Source organism: Oncorhynchus mykiss, chromosome 5 (genome assembly GCF_013265735.2).
Source record: "Oncorhynchus mykiss isolate Arlee chromosome 5, USDA_OmykA_1.1, whole genome shotgun sequence".
Classification (NCBI taxonomy): Eukaryota; Metazoa; Chordata; class Actinopteri; order Salmoniformes; family Salmonidae; genus Oncorhynchus; species Oncorhynchus mykiss.
Window position 1 is genome coordinate 84221252 of NC_048569.1, and position 22625 is coordinate 84243876.

Below are 22625 nucleotides of genomic sequence, written 5' to 3' on the forward strand. Positions count from 1 at the left end.
CAGTGAGGTTGGATGGAGAGCATTTGTGAACAGCAGTTTTCAGTTCTTTCCACAGATTCTCGATTGGATTCAGGTCTGGACTTTGACTTGGCCATTCTAACACCTGGATGTTTATTTTTTAACCATTCCATTGTAGATTTTGCTTTATGTTTTGGATCATTGTCTTGTTGGAAGACAAATCCCTGTCCCAGTCTCAGGTTTTCTTCCAGAATGGTCCTGTATTTGGCTCCATCCATCTTCCCATCAATTTTAACCATCTTCCCTGTCCCTGCTGAAGAAAAGCAGGCCCAAACCATGATGCTGCCACCACCATGTTTGACAGTGGGGATGGTGTGTTCAGGGTGATGAGCTGTGTTGCTTTTACGCCAAACATAACGTTTTGCATTGTTGCCAAAAAGTTCAATTTTGTTTTCATCTGTCCAGAGCACCTTCTTCCACATGTTTGTGTCTCCCAGGTGGCTTGTGGCAAACTTTAAACAACACTTTTTATGGATATCTTTAAGAAATGGCTTTCTTCTTGCCACTCTTCCATAAAGGCCAGATTTGTGCAATATACGACTGATTGTTGTCCTATGGACAGAGTTTCCCACCTCAGCTGTAGATCTCTGCAGTTCATCCAGAGTGATCATGGGCCTCTTGGCTGCATCTCTGATCAGTCTTCTGAAAGTTTAGAGGGACGGCCAGGTCTTGGTAGATTTGCAGTGGTCTGATACTCCTTCCATTTCAATATTATCGCTTGCACAGTGCTCCTTGGGATGTTTAAAGCTTGGGAAATATTTTTGTATCCAAATCCGGCTTTTAACTTCTTCACAACAGTATCTCGGACCTGCCTGGTGTGTTCCTTGTTCTTCATGATGCTCTCTGCGCTTTTAACGAACCTCTGAGACTATCACAGTGCAGGTGCATTTATACGGAGACTTGATTACACACAGGTGGATTGTATTTATCATCATTAGTCATTTAGGTCAACATTGGATCATTCAGAGATCCTCACTGAACTTCTGGAGAGTTTGCTGCACTGAAAGTAACAACTAGTGGGATACAATCATGAAGTGGAACGACATTTATTGGATATTTCAAACTTTTTTAACAAATCAAAAACTGAAAAATTGGGCGTGCAAAATTATTCCGTTTTTGATTTGTTAAAAAAGTTTAAAATATCCAATAAATGTCGTTCCACTTCATGATTGTGTCCCACTTGTTGTTGATTCTTCACAAAAAAATACAGTTTTATATCTTTGTTTGAAGCCTGAAATGTGGCAAAAGGTCGCAAAGTTCAAGGGGGCAGAATACTTTCGCAAGGCACTGTATATCACTCCAGTGTTCATGCTAAATTGTAATTATTTTGCCACTATGGCCTATTTAATGCCTAACCTCCATAATCTTCCTGCATTTGCACACACTGTATATAGATTTTTCTATTGTGTTATCGACTGTATGTGTAACTCTTTGTTGTTTTTGTCGCACTGCATTGCTTTATCTTGGCCAGGTTGCAGTTGTAAATGAGAACTTGTTCTCAACTGGCCTACCTGGTTAAATAAAGGTGAAATTAATAAATTGTCTACCCAGACCATTTGCTTTGGGTTTTGTTTTCACTGCTGCTACTTGCTGTTTATTATCTATGCATAGTCACTTTAGCCCTACCTACATGTACATATACAGCCTCTTTTATTATTTAATTGTGTTTCTTTAACTTTTAGATTATTTAATAAATATTTGCTTGTAAGTAAGCAATTCATGGTAAGGTCTACACCTATTATTTGGTGCATGTGACAAATAACTTGATTTATGACCCATGTTCTTTGTCACCATCACCACGATCAATGTTAGGGACAACACTGCCATCTAGAGAGTTATTTATCATACAATATAATGGTCCGTAGGAGGCAGTGTAGTCCTGCAATTGTCTAAAACATCTGTCAGACAAGACTTGTTCATTAAACATTCATTTGGGAAGTACTATTCCCATGGCCATACCTTTTTTAACACTATTGATAAGATTATTGGTCAGTATTCATTTATTTCAGTTCTCATTGGCTAATTGGACCTTTCCTACAATCTTGTTCTCTCTTCCTTTCAGATCATGGAGATGTCTGCGAAGACTGTAAAGCAGGTGACTCTGGAGCTGGGAGGGAAATCACCCCTCATCATCTTTAAGGACTGTGAGCTGGAGAACGCAGTGAGGGGGGCGCTCATGGCTAACTTCCTGACTCAGGGAGAGGTGAGCTCTCAATGTTAACCGACTGCTTACTTTACTTTCAGTGCTGACTAACTTCTTACTTAATGTCCCAATACTGTTGTCTGTATTGCTGTACAGTGTTTTCTACTAGCGCCGGCTGTCGTCTAAACAGCCAATTAGACTAATTTTCAGCCGGCTTCTTTTTCCACTTAAATTAACTAGGCTACTTTTCAATTCGCTAGTCAAAAAAAAAGCTGTCAAGCTGTCTCCCTCACGCTAGAATGAACAATGTGCATCTTCTAGCAATCTATTGATAGTTTAGGTGCCTGTCAGTAACAAAGCGATCAATGACAGGGAAACACTACTAGTTTGACAGTCTGCTGTCTGTCCCGCCTCCTGTGGGGAGTGTGATTTGTGTGTGCTGTGGTTGGTTGTGTAAAGAAATTATGCAGAGGTGGAGAGGATGCTTCTTTATTGTCTCTCAGTGAATTTCAGGGCTCTAGAGTGCTGCCATTTTACTTTCATATGCGGCTAAAAATTGATGTGCGAATTGAAAACTGATTTATAGCAACAAATCTTTTTTTTTTTTTTTGTCTTTCTGCCATTTTGTTTAATAGCTGGTAGCTAATCACACAAGGAACCATAGAAATAAGAATGATTTCTTATGTCTATGCAAATAACTACTTTGCAACAGTGCATGGGGTGCTGTGCGCATTGAGTGAAGTGCTGAAAGATACATTTGTAGAAGCGCACAGGCATAGAAGTTTTTACCCAAAAGTCTACTAAAGTGACTTTATCCTTGTGTTTCTTGGATATTTACATAGTTTTGTTCACACACTAGGTTGTTGTTCAATGTTAGTTTGAGTTTTCTAAACTGCTACTAGCAAGGTGATGTCAGAGAATCTCAGCCATTACCACGGCTCAACCAAAATCAGTCATTTACAACATGTTTCTCCAATCTGGAAGGTAAATTTGATCAATAATTCAATAATTTTGCTGTGTATTTCGGCTGGAATAGAGGCATTAGAATGTACCAGAGGCAACCAAAATATAGTTTGTTCTGTGAAATATTTTGGGGACTTGTGGGAAACACTGAATGTAGCACAGGGATAAGCAACTTTGATGGGTGCGGGTGCCATTTAAAAAAATCTGAATTCATCAAGAGGGGCCCAGTGGCTCGCACGTCTGCTAGCCCTCATCCATACCCACATATGCAGTGGGGAGACATTTTTTTAACGTTTCATAGTTATTTCTTGCAATTCTACAAATTTTGCTATGGGGCTGAGAGAAATGTTTGCAGTTTTACAGCTAATGTCCTGCAATTCTACACATTTTGTCATAGGGTGGAGAGAAATGTTTGGTTTTCTAATGATATTTTAGTGAGAGTGACTAACAATCAATGGGAGCTACTCTGTCGGTAATTCGACATTATTACTACGAGTTCAGATTGGTAAGTTAGCTAACTTACCAATCTTTCCATAATTTTAGCTGACATGGGCTAATTGACTGTCAGTAGTTAGGTTTCCATCCAATTGGTGAATCTTTATGCAGATTTTAGAATATTTGCATGAAGAAAATATGCCCATTTTCCCACCAGTGGTGTGTTTCCACCAAACGGACTTGTTGCGGATTAAAGCCAGTGAGTGATGACGTGGTGCACACATTTAAGCAACAAAAGTACAATTTTTCATGAATCGGATAAAGTTCAATGTGTTTCAATTGCATTTTCTACTCTACAGATTTAGTTTTATCAAACTGTTGCGTTAAATAGCAAATGTGCCTACTTTGGTCTTGGCACATGCGCTCTAGCCAACAGCTTGCAGATACAGTGCGGGTAGACTGCAGGTAGGGTGGTCTACATGATGACATTATTATGGATAAGAGCGAGAATATTTGTCAAACCGCAGTCAATCATCATGTCACCAGAATAATACCCTCAATATTTATTGGAAAGGACCAAGGTCACTGTGGAGTTCATAACTGGGATCTCCCGAGTGGCACAGCGGTCTAAGGCACTGCATCTCAGTGCTAGAGGCGTCACTACAGATCCTGGTTCGATTCCACCCGACTGTGATTGGGAGTCTTGTAGGGTGACGCGCAATTGGCCCAGCGTCGTTAGGGTTTGGCCGGAGTAGGCCGTTATTGTAAATAAATATTTGTTCTTAACTGACTTGCCTAGTAAATTATTTATATATATATATATATATATATATATATAATTTACTAGGTATATATATATATATATATATATATATATATATATATATATATATATATATATATATATATATATATATATATATATATATATATATATATATATTTATTATTATTTTTAATTAAATAAAATAAAAATAACTTCTCATCTGTAGCCTAATAAACTGCATGGTTTCCTGAGTCATAGTGGGAGGACCACACACCATATCTTTGCGTGACTCCAAGTTTACTTCGATATAATACTTATTATATCAATATTTGCACATATTAATTTTAACAACACAAAAAGATTGCGCTAACATATTATCTGTCTGCATTTATAAAATTGTACCGAAACTACCTGTTTCCATGACTAGTGTCATGATTTTCTTTTTATACAGTGACTTTACTTGCGTTAACTTTGGATGGAATCGTGGTTAGTGACTGACATAATGAGAAACCAATGCACAACCACAAATCTAAATTGAACGATGAGTATTCTACTATTCTAACTCTCAACACTGAGTTCCAAAAGCATTTTTAATTGATGCCACGGGCTGCCAGTTGCCCATCCATGATGTAGTATGTACAGGAGTACTGTATTACCTTCTCTATGCATGGATATTGGACAAGAATGCTGTTTATTGACTATAGCTCAGCATTCAACACCATAGTACCCTCCAAGCTCATCATTAAGATCGGGGCCCCGGGTCTGAACCCCGCCCTGTGCAAATGGGTCCTGGAATTCCTGACAGGCTGTCCCCAGGTGGTGAAGGTAGGAAACAACACCTCCACTTCGCTGATCCTCAACACGGGCCCCACAAGGATGCGTGCTCAGGCCCCTCCTGTACTCCCTGTTCACCCATGACTGCGTGGGCACACACACCTCCAACTCAATCATCAAGTTTGCAGATGACACAACAGTAGTAGGCCTGATTACCAACAATGACGAGACAGCCTACAGGGAGAAGGTGAGGGCCCTGGGAGTGTGGTGCCAGGAAGATAACCTGCTCAATGTCAACAAAAGAAAGGAGCTAATCATGGACTTCAGGAAACAGCCGAGGGAGCATGCCCCTATCCACATCGACGGGACCGCGGTGGAGCAGGTAGAAAGCTTCAAGTACACGTCACTGACTATCTGAAATGGTCCACCTACACAGACAGTGTGGTGAAGAAGGCACAACAGTGCCTCTTCAACCTCAGGAGGCTGAAGAAAGACATTTGGTTTGGCACCTAAAACCCTCACACACTCTTAGAGATGCACAATTGAGAGCATCCTGTCGAGCTGTATCATCGCCTGGTATGGCAACTGCACCGCCCGCAACTGCAGGGCTCTCTAGAGGGTGGTGTGGTCTGTCCAACGCATCACCAGGGACAAACTACCTGCCCTCCAGGACACCCACAGCACCCGATGTCACAGGAAGGCCAAAAAGATAATCAAGGACAACAACCACCCGAGCCACTGCCTGTTCACCCTGCTACCATCCAGAAGCCAAGGTCAGTACAGGTGCATCAAAGCTGGGACCGAGAGACTGAAAAACAGCTTCGATCTCGAGGCCATCAGACTGTTAAATAGCCATCACTAGGTGGCTTCCACCCAGTTACGTAATCCTGTACCTTAGAGGCTGCTGCCCTATATACATAGACTTGAAATCACTGGTCACTTTATGAAAGTGACTAGTGTTCCATTATTATTGTTTACATTTTTGCTTTACTCTCATATGTATATTCTGTAATCTATTCTACTGTATTTTAGTCTATGCCATTTCGACGTTGCTCATCCTAATATTTATATATTCCTTAATTCCATCTAACTTTTAGGTTTGTGTGTATTGTGAAATTGTTAGATATTACTGCACTGTCTGAGCTGGAAACAAGCATTTCGCTACACCTGCAATACACATGTTTAGCTGATGTTATGTGACAAATAAAATGTGATATTTTTTCTGCCCTTGATTTAAGCATATGTGAAGCTTGGCTTTCCTAACCCTTTGAACTTGTGATACATGTATCTTCTTCCACTCTTGGTTTCTATTGAGTTGAACTCTATTGACTTACTATCATGTTGACATGCAACTTTCTTGACCAACCGCCTACCTATGGTCTCCCCTGTTTAGGTGTGCTGTAACGGGACGCGGGTGTACGTGCAGAGGGAGATCATGCCTGTGTTCCTGGAGGAGGTGGTTAAGAGGACCAAGGCCATCCGAATAGGGGACCCTCTCCTGGAGAACACCCGCATGGGAGCCCTGATCACTAGGCAACACCTGGACAAGGTGCTGGGCTTCATCAGCCAGGCCAAAAAAGAGGTATCAGTAAATGAATGTGCAACCTGGATCGTGTTCAGTAGCGTACTGTGGCAGACCAGGGGGTTTGGTCAAGACTTGTACCCAGATCAGACACGGACAGTGAAGGATTAGCTCAGTTTCAAGGGTGTTTATTTAAATAATAGATCAAAAAGGATAGGTTTTGCCTATGAGACTCCCTCCGGGATACCGTCTTCGGGGTTCCGGGTCTGGCTGTATCCTGTCGGGCACAAAACTGAACTCCCTCTTGTTACCTCTGAAACCGTCCACAAGAACATGGGAGTCCTTTCTTCCCCCCTCTCCCTGTGTGCTGCCCTTCTGGCAGCTTTATGGGCCTTGCACAGCTGGTGAGCAATCAGCTCTTGATTACTCACCAGCTACCAATCATCCCCAATTAGTCCTGGCCGGAGAACCTGTCGAGACCTGGCACGTCCAGCAGATGGAGCCATTGCCTCGTGATGTATACTCCATCTGTTACCAGGCTTCGACGAGTCTCCCCTGGTGGCTGACCTGCTGTATGCCACAGTACACTGTAACTAAATGCAGTGCAATGTCCAGTTTAGACAGCTTAGACAACGTAGAGAAGTTCTGGTAGCCCCTTACCGTGTCACAATGTTTTCTTCTTACTGAACACAGCCCCGATGTTTGAACATCTGCCTCCTTCAGGACAGTGGGTACCTTAGAATAATGTCTACCCCATCCTTCAGTCTACTATTTGTCTGGATTTTGTACCTAACCCAAATCATCATGTTGTGATCTGCAATGTCATTTTTCTTTTGTCAGCCTTTGTCTAATACAAATCTGTTTTCCTTTAGGGAGCAATGGTTCTCTGTGGAGGGGAAGCCTTTACCCCGATTGAACCCAAACTGAAGGGAGGTTACTACATGTCTCCCTGTGTCCTGGGTGAGTCTTGTTAAATCGTAATTACACCAATTGTCATGCTCCATAACACTGTTGCATGGTATACCGGGACTGCAGTAATGTCATGGTACCAAAACATCATGATACTTATGATGCCAATATTTTAGAATACTGCAGTACCGTTTCATATGATACTACTTACTTTCAGCCCTACTGATCTAAAGAAACTGCTGGCGTCCTTACAAAAAAGGTTTGCTGTTCTAAAAGTGCAGTAACGGCAGTTGACTGTTATTTTGGATGCACCGATTGCAGAATAATGGCAGTGTGCTGCAGAATAATGGCAGTGTGCTGCAGAGTAACGGCAGTGTTCTGCAGAGTAACTTCAGTAAAAAAAAAATGCATTTTGGATGCAGTATTTTCAGCATACTGTAGTAATACTGCAGTCTTTTTTTCGTAAGGACGCCTGTTACAAAATGTTTATTAAAGTCAGTATTGTTTATAAATTCAGTTGAATTTAAGCAACAGCCATTAGTCTTTTGTATGCACAGGTCCAATAATATCCAGCTGTAATCAGCCAACCAACTCATTACCAGCCCTCACTCATCTGCTTCTCTCCGTACGCTCTTCACACTTGTCTATTTCTCTGTCCTTTAAAAACATTTTATCATTTAACCGTGATGGCGAGCGGGGATGCAGACCCAGACCCTGATGAGTCTTCTGCTGTTAGATTTGTACATTTGTTACATTGGAGCACTGTGCAAAGCAGCAGTGTTGATACATTGTATAATTTCCTCGCCAGTTATAACGGAGAGCACAGACCAGTCTGCGTAGACTTTGCAAGTTCCCTGTCATGTAGCCGCTGATTGTCCGGGAGGGAAATTGAGCACCGTTTCATAACAGGCATGCTTGCAGCTTTTGTCTCCAGTCTAAACTGTTAAAGAATATGACCCCTATTACCGGAGATTCCTTTTCTTTCTATCCGGATTCGTGCCCATTTTTTATATAATTTCACAAACCATTTAGCGAGCCATTTTAAACTAATCCTGGGTCTCTAATTTATTGGTTTGATAACTAACAACGTTTAGTCATGATAGCTAGCTAACAGCCTGGTAACTTGACAGTAGGTTTAGGCTAATTTGATTGGCACAGGAAGAAAGGAAAAGGGTCTGCTACTCATGAGATGTGCTTCAAAGGTAGGATTCATATAGGCCTAATGTAAGCCTAAACTATATCAAAATCTATTTATTTCTGGTGCTCCTTAATCTGTTTGGTGCCTAACGTTTTTAAAGGTGTGTGTGTGTGTGTGTGTGTGTGTGTGTGTGTGTGTTAACTGAATTAGTAAAGGTTTCATGCAGTGTTTTCTCCTGACTGACACAATGACATGCAGATCATTATGCAGTGTTGTCCTCATACTGACACAACATGCAGATCATTATGCAGTGTTTTCTCCTGACTGACACAATAACATGCAGATCATTATGCAGTGTTGTCCTCATACTGACACAATAACATGCAGATCATTATGCAGTGTTTTCTCCTGACTGACACAATAACATGCAGATCATTATGCAGTGTTTTCTCCTGACTGACACAATAACATGCAGATCATTATGCCGTGTTTTCTCCTGACTGACACAATGACATGCAGATCATTATGCAGTGTTTTCTCCTGACTGACACAATAACATGCAGATCATTATGCAGTGTTTTCTCCTGACTGACACAATAACATGCAGATCATTATGCAGTGTTTTCTCCTGACTGACACAATAACATGCAGATCATTATGCAGTGTTTTCTCCTGACTGACACAATAACATGCAGATCATTATGCAGTGTTTTCTCCTGACTGACACAATAACATGCAGATCATTATGCAGTGTTTTCTCCTGACTGACACAATAACATGCAGATCATTATGCAGTGTTGTCCTCATACTGACACAATAACATGCATATCATTATGCAGTGTTTTCTCCTGACTGACACAATAATATGCAGATCATTATGCAGTGCTGTCCTCATACTGACACAATAACATGCAGTGTTTTCTCCTGACTGACACAATAAGATGCAGATCATTATGCAGTGTTGTCCTCATACTGACACAATAACATGCAGATCATTATGCAGTGCTGTCCTCATACTGACACAATAACATGCAGATCATTATGCAGTGTTGTCCTCATACTGACACAATGAAATGCAGATCATTATGCAGTGCTGTCCTCATACTGACACAATAACATGCAGATCATTATGCAGTGCTGTCCTCATACTGACACAATAACATGCAGATCATTATGCAGTGTTGTCCTCATACTGACACAATAACATGCAGATCATTATGCAGTGCTGTCCTCATACTGACACAATAACATGCAGATCATTATGCAGTGTTTTCTCCTGACTGACACAATGACATGCAGATCATTATGCAGTGTTGTCCTCATACTGACACAATAACATGCAGATCATTATGCAGTGTTTTCTCCTGACTGACACAATAACATGCAGATCATTATGCAGTGTTTTCCCCTTACTGACACAATGACAAGCAGATCATTATGCAGTGTGTTCCCCTTACTGACACAGTGACAAGCAGATCATTATGCAGTGTTTTCTCCTGACTGACACAATAACATGCAGATCATTATGCAGTGTTTTCTCCTGACTGACACAATAACATGCAGATTATTATGCAGTGTTTTCTCCTGACTGACACAATAACATGCAGATCATTATGCCGTGTTTTCTCCTGACTGACACAATGACATGCAGATCATTATGCAGTGTTGTCCTCATACTGACACAATAACATGCAGATCATTATGCAGTGTTGTCCTCATACTGACACAATAACATGCAGATCATTATGCCGTGTTTTCTCCTGACTGACACAATAACATGCAGATCATTATGCAGTGTTGTCCTCATACTGACACAATAACATGCAGATCATTATGCCGTGTTTTCTCCTGACTGACACAATAACATGCAGATCATTATGCAGTGTTGTCCTCATACTGACACAACATGCAGATCATTATGCAGTGTTTTCTCCTGACTGACACAATAACATGCAGATCATTATGCAGTGTTTTCTCCTGACTGACACAATGACATGCAGATCATTATGCAGTGTTGTCCTCATACTGACACAATGACATGCAGATCATTATGCAGTGTTGTCCTCATACTGACACAACATGCAGATCATTATGCAGTGTTTTCTCCTGACTGACACAATAACATGCAGATCATTATGCAGTGTTTTCCCCTTACTGACACAATGACATGCAGATCATTATGCAGTGTTTTCTCCTGACTGACACAATGACATGCAGATCATTATGCAGTGTTTTCTCCTGACTGACACAATAACATGCAGATCATTATGCAGTGTTTTCTCCTGACTGACACAATAACATGCAGATCATTATGCAGTGTTTTCTCCTGACTGACACAATAACATGCAGATCATTATGCAGTGTTTTCTCCTGACTGACACAATAACATGCAGATCATTATGCCGTGTTTTCTCCTGACTGACACAATGACATGCAGATCATTATGCAGTGTTTTCTCCTGACTGACACAATGACATGCAGATCATTATGCAGTGTTTTCTCCTGACTGACACAATAACATGCAGATCATTATGCAGTGTTTTCTCCTGACTGACACAATAACATGCAGATCATTATGCAGTGTTTTCTCCTGACTGACACAATAACATGCAGATCATTATGCAGTGTTTTCTCCTGACTGACACAATAACATGCAGATCATTATGCAGTGTTTTCTCCTGACTGACACAATGACATGCAGATCATTATGCAGTGTTTTCCCCTGACTGACACAATAACATGCAGATCATTATGCAGTGTTGTCCTCATACTGACACAATAACATGCAGATCATTATGCCGTGTTTTCTCCTGACTGACACAATAACATGCAGATCATTATGCAGTGTTTTCTCCTGACTGACACAATAACATGCAGATCATTATGCAGTGTTTTCTCCTGACTGACACAATAACATGCAGATCATTATGCAGTGTTTTCTCCTGACTGACACAATAACATGCAGATCATTATGCAGTGTTGTCCTCATACTGACACAATGACATGCAGATCATTATGCAGTGTTTTCCCCTGACTGACACAATAACATGCAGATCATTATGCAGTGTTGTCCTCATACTGACACAATAGCATGTAGATCATTATGCATGCAACTGCAGGAGATTGGTGGCACCTTAATTGGAGAGGATGGGCTCGTGGTAATGGCTAGAGTGAAATGGTGTGTTTGATGCCATTCCATTTGCGACGCAAGACATTATTATGAGCTGTCCTCCTTTAAGCAGCCTCCACTGATGTATATTCCTTCCTCCCATTCCTCCAGCCAAATCACAGGTAGACCTTTGCAAATATTAGCAAAGCAGCAATTCTATGCGGTCTGCTATTATACGCTGAACAGTGTGAAGTTAAAGTCAATGTGCTCTACTTAGAAGTGTGAATTTCAGTGACGGGCTATTGGAGAACATTTAGAAAACGTGAGCAATCGTCCGGGGCAAAAAGGATGCACCGCGCTCCAGTCAAATTGGGCATGCTCTGCACCCCTGTGCTCACATGCACATACTATTTGAAATGATGAGCATTTTATTTTTATGTTTTTCTCCCCAATTTTGTGACATCCAATTGGTAGTTAGTCTTGTCCCATCGCTGCAACTCCCGTACAGACTCAGGAGAGGTGAAGGTCGAGAGCCATGCGTCCTCCGAAACACGAACCTGCCAAGCTGCACGGCGTCTTGACACACTTAACCCGGAGGCCAGCCACACCAATGTCTTGGAGGAAATACCATACAACTGTTGCCCGAAGTCAGCGTCCATGCACCCATCCCGCCACAAGGAGTTGCTAGAGCATGATGGGTCAAGGACATCCCGGCCAGCCAAACCCTCCCCTAACCAGGACAACGCTGGGCCAATTGTGCGCCGCCTCATGGGTCTCCCAGTTGCGACCATGAGCAAACCCGGGTCTGTAGTAATGCCTATAGCACTGCGATGCAGTGCCTTGGACCGCTGCGCCATTCTGGAGGCCATGAGTGCTTCTTAAAGTCATGTTTATTCAAATTTTCATTCAAATCATATGGTTTGGTTTCAATACTTCAAAACCAAAAGTTAGGTCAAGGCAGTCACAAAAATAGATAGGTGTTGGTTAAATTGTGATTTTTAATGAATGGAGTGAATTTGGAGCGGTTTTTCGTGGAGCAGTTGGAAAGGACGTGGAGAGCAAGGAGCTCTGGTAGTGACTGTCCAGTCTATATTTGGAGCTATGACTGGAACTCCCCATTTTGTATCTAACTTTATATGTAACTCCACATCCATGTATTCCAACACAGACAACTGCACTGACGACATGACGTGTGTGAAGGAGGAGATCTTTGGGCCTGTAATGTCAGTGATGCCCTTTGACACAGAAGAGGAAGTGCTGAAGAGGGCCAACAACACTACATTTGGCCTGGCCTCTGGAGTCTTTACCAGGTACAGTACCAGACCCATACACATTTACCCTTCTACAATAATCTTTCCTCGATTCCTTGCAGCCTCTCTCCTTGGCTCCTCAAAATGTATTGGATAAGGTCTGATGGGAGGGGCATTGGACTTTTTCCTCCAATTAGGTTGAGGAGGTTAGGAAATAAGATGCAAGGAATAGTGGGAATTGTGATTGCGACTTCGAATCACTAACTTGTCTAGTACACTGAGTCTCTCTTCCTGTTCTCTTCTCCCTGTAGGGATATATCCCGGGCCCACCGGGTGGCTGAGAACCTGCAGGCTGGAACCTGCTTCATCAACAACTACAACATCAGCCCTGTAGAGGTGCCCTTCGGAGGGTACAAGCAGTCTGGTATGATGATAATGATGATAATCCATTCAATGTAATTAATGTTTGTCAGGACCCTACTTACGATACCCATAGGAAAAGAGAGACACTTGTCACATATTATTGGTTCGAATATGTCAGCAGATCTGATGTTGTAACAATGCCATAACAGTAATATGAAATGAAGCAATAATAATCAGATTTTGTTACCATACAGCACTTTTGCAACAAAAGAATAACAACAAAAATAGAAAGCAAGAGAGCAGACATGCAGACATGCAGACATGCAGGGCGGATAGGGAAAACAAGACATTACATATTCCTCATTAGATGGATGTGTTCTATGTGGTGCTCATTGAATTCTTCTCTTTCTCCGCAGGTTTTGGCAGGGAGAACGGCCAGGTGACCATCGAGTACTACTCCCAGCTGAAGACTGTGGTTGTGGAGATGGGAGACGTGGACGATTACTTTAATTGTTAACTTACCAATTAAGTGCCAAGGAAAACCAAGACCTATACGCTACTGTCCTTGAGACGTTTGGTGTATTTGTGTATCTGAGGAATGTAGCATTGTTATTGATAGTTTATAACAGCAAGTAACTAACATGGCTGGTTTGTCTGTACAATGTGTTAAGTATGAGGATGTCACCAAGTGCTAAAAAGCCTAGTCTTCCCCCACTTGATCAATACATGTAATACTTTCCATTTCAGCTGTGATCCTAGCCAAAGTGAATATGAAGAAGCGTTCAAACGTTTCCCATGGTCCGTCACTTTCTAGCACATGTATCTCTCACATTTTGAATAAAAGTTTGTAATACTCAGTTTTCCTATCCCCCAAAACATTGTATTCCATTTCAGATGTTTGATACTTAAGAATATAAAATTCATTTAAAAACCTCACAACGAATTATAATTCACATATAAGCTATGGTACTTAACTGGCCTGAGTGGGACCAATATTAAATCCACTACCCCATTCAGAAGTCTAGCACATGGGGATGTGTACAACCTCACCACAGATTCTAAGATGTGAAGTTAAAAGCTGGATGGAATAATGATTACCATGCACGTACACTTCAGAGGTAAAGAGGTAGGTTGTGACTTTTACAGCTAAGACGACCTACTGACACCAACCCATAGATATTAGCCAGACAAACATTTCATTAAATATCATTTATTATACACAAGACTTACTGTACATACCCTGGTTTCATGAGTTATATGTAGGTTTTATTTGGCAAGAGCTCAACAGGATCTGGCTGAAACAGACCAATCATCTACCAGTATACCCCGAGAACGGGGTATAAACAAAAATGAAAACCGAGTAAAGAAGAGCCTTTCACATTTTCTCTTCAGTGCAGGTCATTGGAATTCCCATAGGCCGGGGCCAGGTCATGATGAACATCCCAAACCCAGGGTCTCACAGAGCTGGAGCGAGGTGCTGGTTGGGTTTCTCTTACTGGACAAGATAACGTATACTCTTCTGAAAACAGATGTAGAACAAAATTAATGCCAAATTGAAGGGTCAAAAATCCTAGAATTGTCCAATGCTGGCCTGCTGACCATCTACTTACCTGAGGTGTAACGTCTCCAATAATGGCCACAGAATCCTCGCACCCGGTTCAAGACTGCTGACACTGAGGTGAGAACAAGCTGGATAGTAGATGGACTAGGATGCATTCCTGTATGGATCGGGAGACAGTGGGTTTTATTCACGAACAATTAGTCCTAACTAGACCTAAACATGTATGGAAAGATGACACTTGTTCGAATAGGGCCCGCAGGTAGCCTAGTGGTTATAACGTTGGGCCAGTAACCAAAAGGTTGGTTGATCTACTCCCTGGGTTGCCAAGGTCAAAATCTGTCGTTCTGCCCCTGTTCCTAGGCCGTCATTGTGAATAAGCATTTATTCTTTCTTAACTGACTTTTAAAATGTATTTTACCTTCATTTAACCTGGCAAGTCAGTTAAGAACAAATTCTTATTTTCAATGACGGCCTAGGAACAGTGGGTTAACTGCCTTGTTCAGGGGCATAATGACAGATTTGTACCTTGTCAGCTCGGGGATTTTAACATTCTTACCACAAGGCTACGCTGCCGCCACCTAGTTAAATAAAAAATAGTAGGTTACTGCAAGCCAGCATCGATATCTGGGCTGATCTAAACTTTATTCCAATGGGAAAATGGTATTGCTGGTAGGCTACGCTGTCAGCAGGTAAACCTATATAATAGTCTATATTTGATCCGATAATGTCATGAAGATACATCTGGAAAAGTGTATATCTCGCCTCCTTCTGAAAAGGCTATTTTGTTCCCACTAGGCAACAGCCTAGATCAATTGATCCACCATTCACACCCAGGTGGTTCATTGGGCTGTTGCCTCCATCGGGTAACTCAGCGGCGTGTGTGTAGGCTGTGCCTATATAAATTGTACAGGAGAGGCTTTACAGGCTGAACTTGCGACTAGATCCATTGGGCAAGCTGTTGATATGTGGGCCATTTGTCCGTATCAAATAAATAATAGGTCTACATTATCACTACAGGCCTATCTACTGCTGCGTGAACAAAACAGTCTATGAATGGAACGTTTAATCAATGATATAAACCCCTCGTTGCGTTGACCATTTTACAACAGAACGGGGGTCACTTGTGCACTTTGGGAACAGCACAAAAGCGCGCTGCTCCGTAACCTCATCTGCTGCAGCGAAACGCTGCCATCTGTCATTATTCCTATACTTTTTGTTTTTTTAATTGACGTCTCTTTCCATCATCATGGCGGGTACACAGTGCACTGTTTCCGATGCTGGAATTATTTGAAAGTGGATGAATGTGCACAAGTAGCCTACTTTTTGAAGTGGTTTGTTTGACAGTCCGATGAAAACATCGTGCCTGCTTGTGTACATTGCACATCGCACAGTTAAATAACATATGTGACGAAATTACATCTTTTTTTCACCTCTGGTCATGGCCGAAATCCAAATGGCATTGACTAGTTTGGTTGCGATATCGGCGAATATCTTTTCGCGATACTCTACATCACAAATAGTAAGTAGGCTATAGCCTAGAAACTCTAACAGATTAAGAGAATGCTGATAATGACAGTTTACCTTAGCAGTAGTGACAGTGTTTCCCTGAAGTGCAAATAGCCAATCTGATTCCCGGATCAGGAGTGGTGTTTAACAACTAATTATGGATGTGTGGATCTCAAACGATCAAGTGCGAAAAACTTGTTCGCTTGATTGTCGCTGCTCAGGTCGTGTCTAATCTTGAATTTTTTTGCGATTTCTGCCATCAGAATACAAATATCGCATTGAAAACACGGGTGTAGACGCATAAAAGTCGCATTGTGATCTGATTGTGTTCAAATCTGGTTGACCATCTCCGTAATGTATGCAGATTTCTACTGTCTGGACCGTTCATTATAGGCCTACTTCTGACTTCTACTGAAAGCGCATACAGTGGGCGACGTCATCGAACACCGCCCACAATCAGAAAAAAATAGTTTTGGGACTTGAGAGTAGTGGATATAGAGAGGTTTCGTTCGTTTGAGTTCGTAGTGAGTCAGCAGAAATCTAGCAAGCAAAAATAAAGGGATTGCAAAAGGTTTACTACAACCAGGGTTGGTAAAGGATTACATAAACCCAGTAACTGTAATTCGTTACATTACCAGTAAAAATATTGTAATCAGATTACAGATACTTTTTAAAACTAGGTGATTACTTCGAAGATTACTTTTAAATTCAGAAAGGAGGATTGTAAAAAAGAAAACATATTTGACACCTAATGACATTCAAATCAACATTTGAATGAAGGCGCAAATTTAAATTTGTTCCACTTGAGCGAGTCTGACTACAAATCAGTGAACACTATGATTACACACAAAATGGGTTTGATGGATTGCAAAGAGCAGGAATAGGCATTTGTAGTCTACAGTCCAAGCTGTGTCTTCCAATGGTACGACTGCTGTAGGCATTCAAAGATTATCCAATTGTTTTAATAAACGCTTGGAGGTAAGGATGACAGCAGTGGTATAGTCTTCGGCGATACGGATATCACGTATTGATATCTACATAGCGCATTGATATGACACACCGCTGCTCTCTCATTTAGCTATTTGCGCCTTACGGATTGTGGATGTTGTGGATGGCTGTTCACAAATCTAAATGTGAATTTGAACCCAATAATGGTTGAATTCAAGCAGTTTAAACTGCCTATCAATCATTGTTTTTGAAACCGGTGGACAGCCAGATAAAAATGCGCTCTTGTAACAGCTACCCAGTGCGGATCCCAGCCCATGGAATAAAAGCGGGGCTTTTATTGTTCAATCTAATTCATGCTGATACATTTTTTTAATCAATAGGCCTAATGGACACATGTTCAAACTCGCACACTTTTGATATACTTAACAGGCAATTTGTAGTTTCTACATCCAGTTTTGGACTTATAAATGATATATACACTACTGGTCAAACATTTTAGAACACCTACTGATTCAAGGTTTTTTAAATTTATTTTTACTATTTTCTACTTTGTAGAATAATAGTGAAGACATCAACACTATGAAATAACACATATGGAATCATGTAGTAACCAAAAGTGTTAAACAAATCGAAATATATTTCATATTTGACATTCTTTAAAACCTGTTAGATCTACCCCCCCCTTTTTTGAAAATTCTGTTAAAAATCGCGCAACTTTTCAGCGTCCTGCTACTCATGCCAGGAATATAGTATATGCATATGATTAGTATGTGTGGATAGAAAACACTCTGAAGTTTATAAAACTGGTTAAATCACGGCTGTGACTATAACAGAGCGTGTGTTTCATTGAAAAACGCAAGAAAAACTGCTCTCTGAAAGCAAAAAATAATTTCCATAAGTCACTTCCACCAGTTGTTAAAGGAGAACAGAATTTAATGGAAATTTGCCTGCACTTCATACAAATTCCGCACGATGGCGCCATTGTACTAATTTTCAATCGAATTAATTGTTGGAAAATCCATCTGTCTGACCCCAAGTTTTCCAGTCTTCACCCGGATGCAGTTCAAGGAGAGATCAGATTGCATTGTTTTTGAAGTGAGGACCTATTGAAGAGACATCGCCCTGTAATCGTTTTGATAGATTATAAACGTTTACTAATACCTAAAGTTGGATTACAAAAGGATTTCGAAGTGTTTTGTGAAAGTTTATCGTCGACTTTTTTAATTTTAAAAAATTACGCAGCGTTTAAAAACGATGAATTTTTCTGAATGACACTACTTCTATACAAAGCTATTTTGGGTATATATGGACCGATTTAAACGAAAAAAAGACCCAATAGTGATGTTTATGGGGCATATAGGAGTGCCAAGAAAGAAGCTCGTCTAAGGTAATGAATGTTTTATATTTTATTTCTGCGTTTTGGGTAGCGCCGTCTATCGCAAAATCTGTTGTTTACGTGTCGAGCTGGCATTTTGGGGGGTGCATGCTATCAGATAATAGCTTCTGATGCTTTCGCCGAAAAGCATTTTAAAAATCTGACTTGCTGGCTAGGTTCACAACGAGTGTAGCTTTAATTTAATACCCTGCTTGTGAATTTTGATCAAGGTTTGAGTTTTAACGAGTACATTTAGCATTTAGCGTAGCGCATTTGCATTTCCAGGTGCCTACTTGGGACATGTGCGTCTCAAGTAGATTCAAGAAGTTAAAGTAGCCGCCCTTTGCCTTGATGACTGCTTTGCACACTCTTGGCATTCTCTCAACCAGATTCATCTGGAATGCTTTTCCAACAGTTTTGAAGGACTTCCCACATATCCTGACCCCTGTTTGGCTGCTTTTTCTTCACTATGCAGTCCGACTCATCCCAAACTATCTCAATTTGGACGAGGTTGGGGATTGTGGAGGCCAGATCATCTGATGCAGTGCTCCATCACTCACATTCTTGGTCAAATAGCCCTTACACAGCCTGGAGGTGTGTTGGATCATTGTCCTGTTGAAAAACTAATTTAGTAGCACTAAGCCTTAACCAGATTGGATGGCGTATTGCTGCAGAATGCTGTGATATCCATGCTGGTTAAGTGTGCCTTGAATTCTAAATAAATCACAGAAAGTGTTACCAGCAAAGCATAACACCTCCTCCTCCATGCTTTACAGTGGGAAATACACATGCAGAGATCATCCGTTCACCCACACCGGGTCTCGGTTAGAAAACAAAAATCTTAAATTTGGACAAATTTCCACCCGTCTAATGTCTATTGCTCGTGTTTCTTGGCTCAAGCAAGTCTCTTCTTATTATTGGTGTCCTTAAATAGTGGTTTCTTTGCAGCAATTCGACCAAGAAGGCCTGCTTCATACAGTCTCCTCTGAACAGTTGATGTTGGGATGTGTATGTTACTTGTACTCTGTGAAGCATTTATTTGGGCTGCAATTTCTGAGGCTGGTAACTCTAATGAACTTATCCTCTGCAGCAGAGGTAACTCTGGGTCTTCCATTCCTGTGGTGGTCCTCATGAGAGCCAGTTTCATCATAGTGCTTGATGGTTTATGCGACTGCACTTGAAGAAACGTTCAAAGTCCTTGAAATGTTCCGTATTGACTGACCTTCATGTCTTAAAGAAATTATGGACTGTCGTTTCTCTTTGTTTATTTGAGCTGTTCTTGCCATAATATGGACTTAGCCCTATTTGATAAAATACCATCTTCTGTATACCACCCCTACCTTGTCACAACAGAACTGATTGGCTCAAACGCATTAAGAAGGAAAGAAATTCCACAAATTCACTTTTCCAGGTGACTACATATTAGCCAACGTACAATCATTGGATAACAAAATAGATGAGCTACGATAATGAATATCCTACCAACGGGACATTAAAAACTGTAATATTTTATGTTTCAGCGAGTCGTGGCTGAATGAAGACATGGATAACATATAGCTGCCGGGGTATATGCTACATCGGAAAGATAGAACAGCTGCCTCCGGTAAGACGAGGGGTGGCAGTCTGTGTATATTTGTAAACAACAGCTGGTGCACAACATCTAATATTAAGGAAGTCTTGAGGTTTTGCTCGATTGAGGTAGAGTATCTCATGATAAGCTGTAGACCACACTATTTACCAAGAGAGTTTTCATCTATATTTTTCATAGCTGTCTATTTACCACCACAAACCGATGCTGGCACTAAGAACGCACTCAATGAGCTGTATAAGGCCATAAGCAAACAGGAAAACACTCATCCAGAGCCAGCGCTCCTAGTGGCCAGGGAATTTAATGCAGGGGATCGTAAATCCATTTCACCTAATTTCTACCAGCAGGTTAAATATGCAACCAGAGGAAAAAACTCTAGACTACCTTCACTCCAAACACAGACGTGTACAAAGCTCTCCCTCACCCTCCATTTGGCAAATCTGACCATAATTCTATCCTCCTGTTTCTGGCATACAAACAAAAACTAAAGCAGGAAGCACCAGTGACTCTGTCAATAATGAAGTAGTCAGATGACGTGGATGCTACACTATAGGACTGTTTTGCTAGCACAGACTGGAATATGTTCCGGGATTCATCCAATGGCATTGAGGAATACATCACATCAGTTATTGGCTTCATCAATAAGTGCATCGATGACGTCGTCCCCACATTGACCGTACGTACATACCCCAACCAGAAGCCATGGATTACTGACTTACAGCTAAAGGTTAGAGCTGCCGCTTTCAAGGAAACGAGACACTAACCCGGATGCTCATAAGAAATCCCGCTATGCCCTTCGACGAACCATCAACCAGGCAAAGCGTCAATACAGGGCTAAGATTGACTCGTACCACACCAGCTCCGACGCTTGTCGGATGTGGCAGGGCTTGCAAACTATTACAGACTACAAAGGGATGCGCAGCCGCGAGCTGCCCAGTGACAAGAGCCTACCAGATGAGCTAAATCACTTCTATGATCACTTCGTGGCAAGCAACATTGAAGAATGCATGAGAGCATCAGCTGTTCCGGATGTGTGATCACGCTCTCCATAGCCGATGTGAGTAAGACCTTTAAACAGGTCAACATTCACAAGGCCACAGGGCCAGATGGATAAGCAGGACGTATACTCCGAGCATGCACTGACCAACTGGTCGATGTGGCCGTCTTCACTGACATGTTCAACCTGTCCCTGGCCGAGTCTGTAATACTAACATGTTTCTGTCACGGATCCCTTTGGTACTGCTGCTCATTCCGGGCACCAGTTCCGGAGGTCTACGTTACCGGCCACTAGGTGTCACTGAACTGTCTCATTACGCACACCTGGTTCCCATTCCCCCTGATTAGTAATTGTATATGTGTGCTCTCTTTTCATCATTGTCTTGGTTGGTTATTGTTCCCATGTCCGTTGGTCTTGTGAGCACCTGTGCTTTGTTGTTTCGGCTTTCTTGCTGTGTGTATTGTGTACTCCTTATTACGGTGTCAGGCTGTGGGTAACTGGTGCATGGAATCAGGCGCAAGAGAGCAGAGATGAGTGTACAAGGTAATTTATTCCACGAACAGCACCAGTATAAAACAAATACTAAAGGTGCGTGAAATACCGATCACTCGTAAGTAACGGGCGTAATAACAAACCCGGCAAACAATACCAGCCGACAAGTAATGATCTGAAAATTACAAACAAACCGATCCTCGACTTCGGCGATGTCATCTACAAAATAGCTTCCAATACTCTACTCAGCAAACTGGATGCAGTTTATCACAGTGCCATTCGTTTTGTTACTAAAGCACCTTATACCACCCACCCCTGCGACCTGTATGCTTTAGCTACATGTTCGTCGCCAGATCCACTAGCTCCAGGTCATCTACAAGTCTATGCTAGGTAAAGCTCCGCCTTATCTCAGTTCACTGTTCACGATGGCAACACCCACCCGGAGCATGCGCTCCAGCAGGTGTATCTCACTGATCATCCCTAAAGCCAAAACCTCATTTGGTCGCCTTTCCTTCCAGTTCTCTGCTGCCTGCGACTGGAACGAATTGCAAAAATCTCTGAAGTTGGAGACTTTTATCTCCCTCACCAACTTTAAACATCTGCCTATTTATTGCCTGCCTACCTCATGCCTTTTGCACACAATGTATATAGATTATTTTTTTTCTACTGTGTTATTGACTTGTTTATTGTTTACTCCATGTGTAACTATGTGTTGTTGTCTGTTCACACTGCTATGCTTTATCTTGGCCAGGTCGCAGTTGCAAATGA

The 22625-nt window shown here is 41.5% G+C and overlaps 1 protein-coding gene and 1 long non-coding RNA gene across 2 annotated transcripts in view; one reads left to right on the forward strand and one right to left on the reverse strand.

The window, feature by feature from the left end:
* aldh9a1a.1 (aldehyde dehydrogenase 9 family, member A1a, tandem duplicate 1) overlaps window positions 1-14324 on the forward strand; it is a 29278-nt gene extending 14954 nt beyond the window's left edge. Inside the window, exons 7-12 of the mRNA XM_021604554.2 lie at window positions 2081-2221; window positions 6493-6681; window positions 7494-7581; window positions 12946-13087; window positions 13339-13451; window positions 13807-14324. Coding sequence (XP_021460229.2) covers window positions 2081-2221; window positions 6493-6681; window positions 7494-7581; window positions 12946-13087; window positions 13339-13451; window positions 13807-13907 — 774 coding nt within the window. The 3' untranslated portion in view covers window positions 13908-14324. The remainder of the gene's footprint in view (window positions 1-2080; window positions 2222-6492; window positions 6682-7493; window positions 7582-12945; window positions 13088-13338; window positions 13452-13806) is intronic.
* A 109-nt stretch (window positions 14325-14433) lies between these two features.
* On the reverse strand, window positions 14434-16892 carry LOC110524696. Its single transcript, XR_002473634.2, has 3 exons — window positions 16533-16892; window positions 15001-15108; window positions 14434-14909 (listed from the first exon to the last, which is right to left on the reverse strand). It is a non-coding gene; the product is annotated as an uncharacterized LOC110524696 (long non-coding RNA).
* Window positions 16893-22625: the final 5733 nt, after the last annotated feature.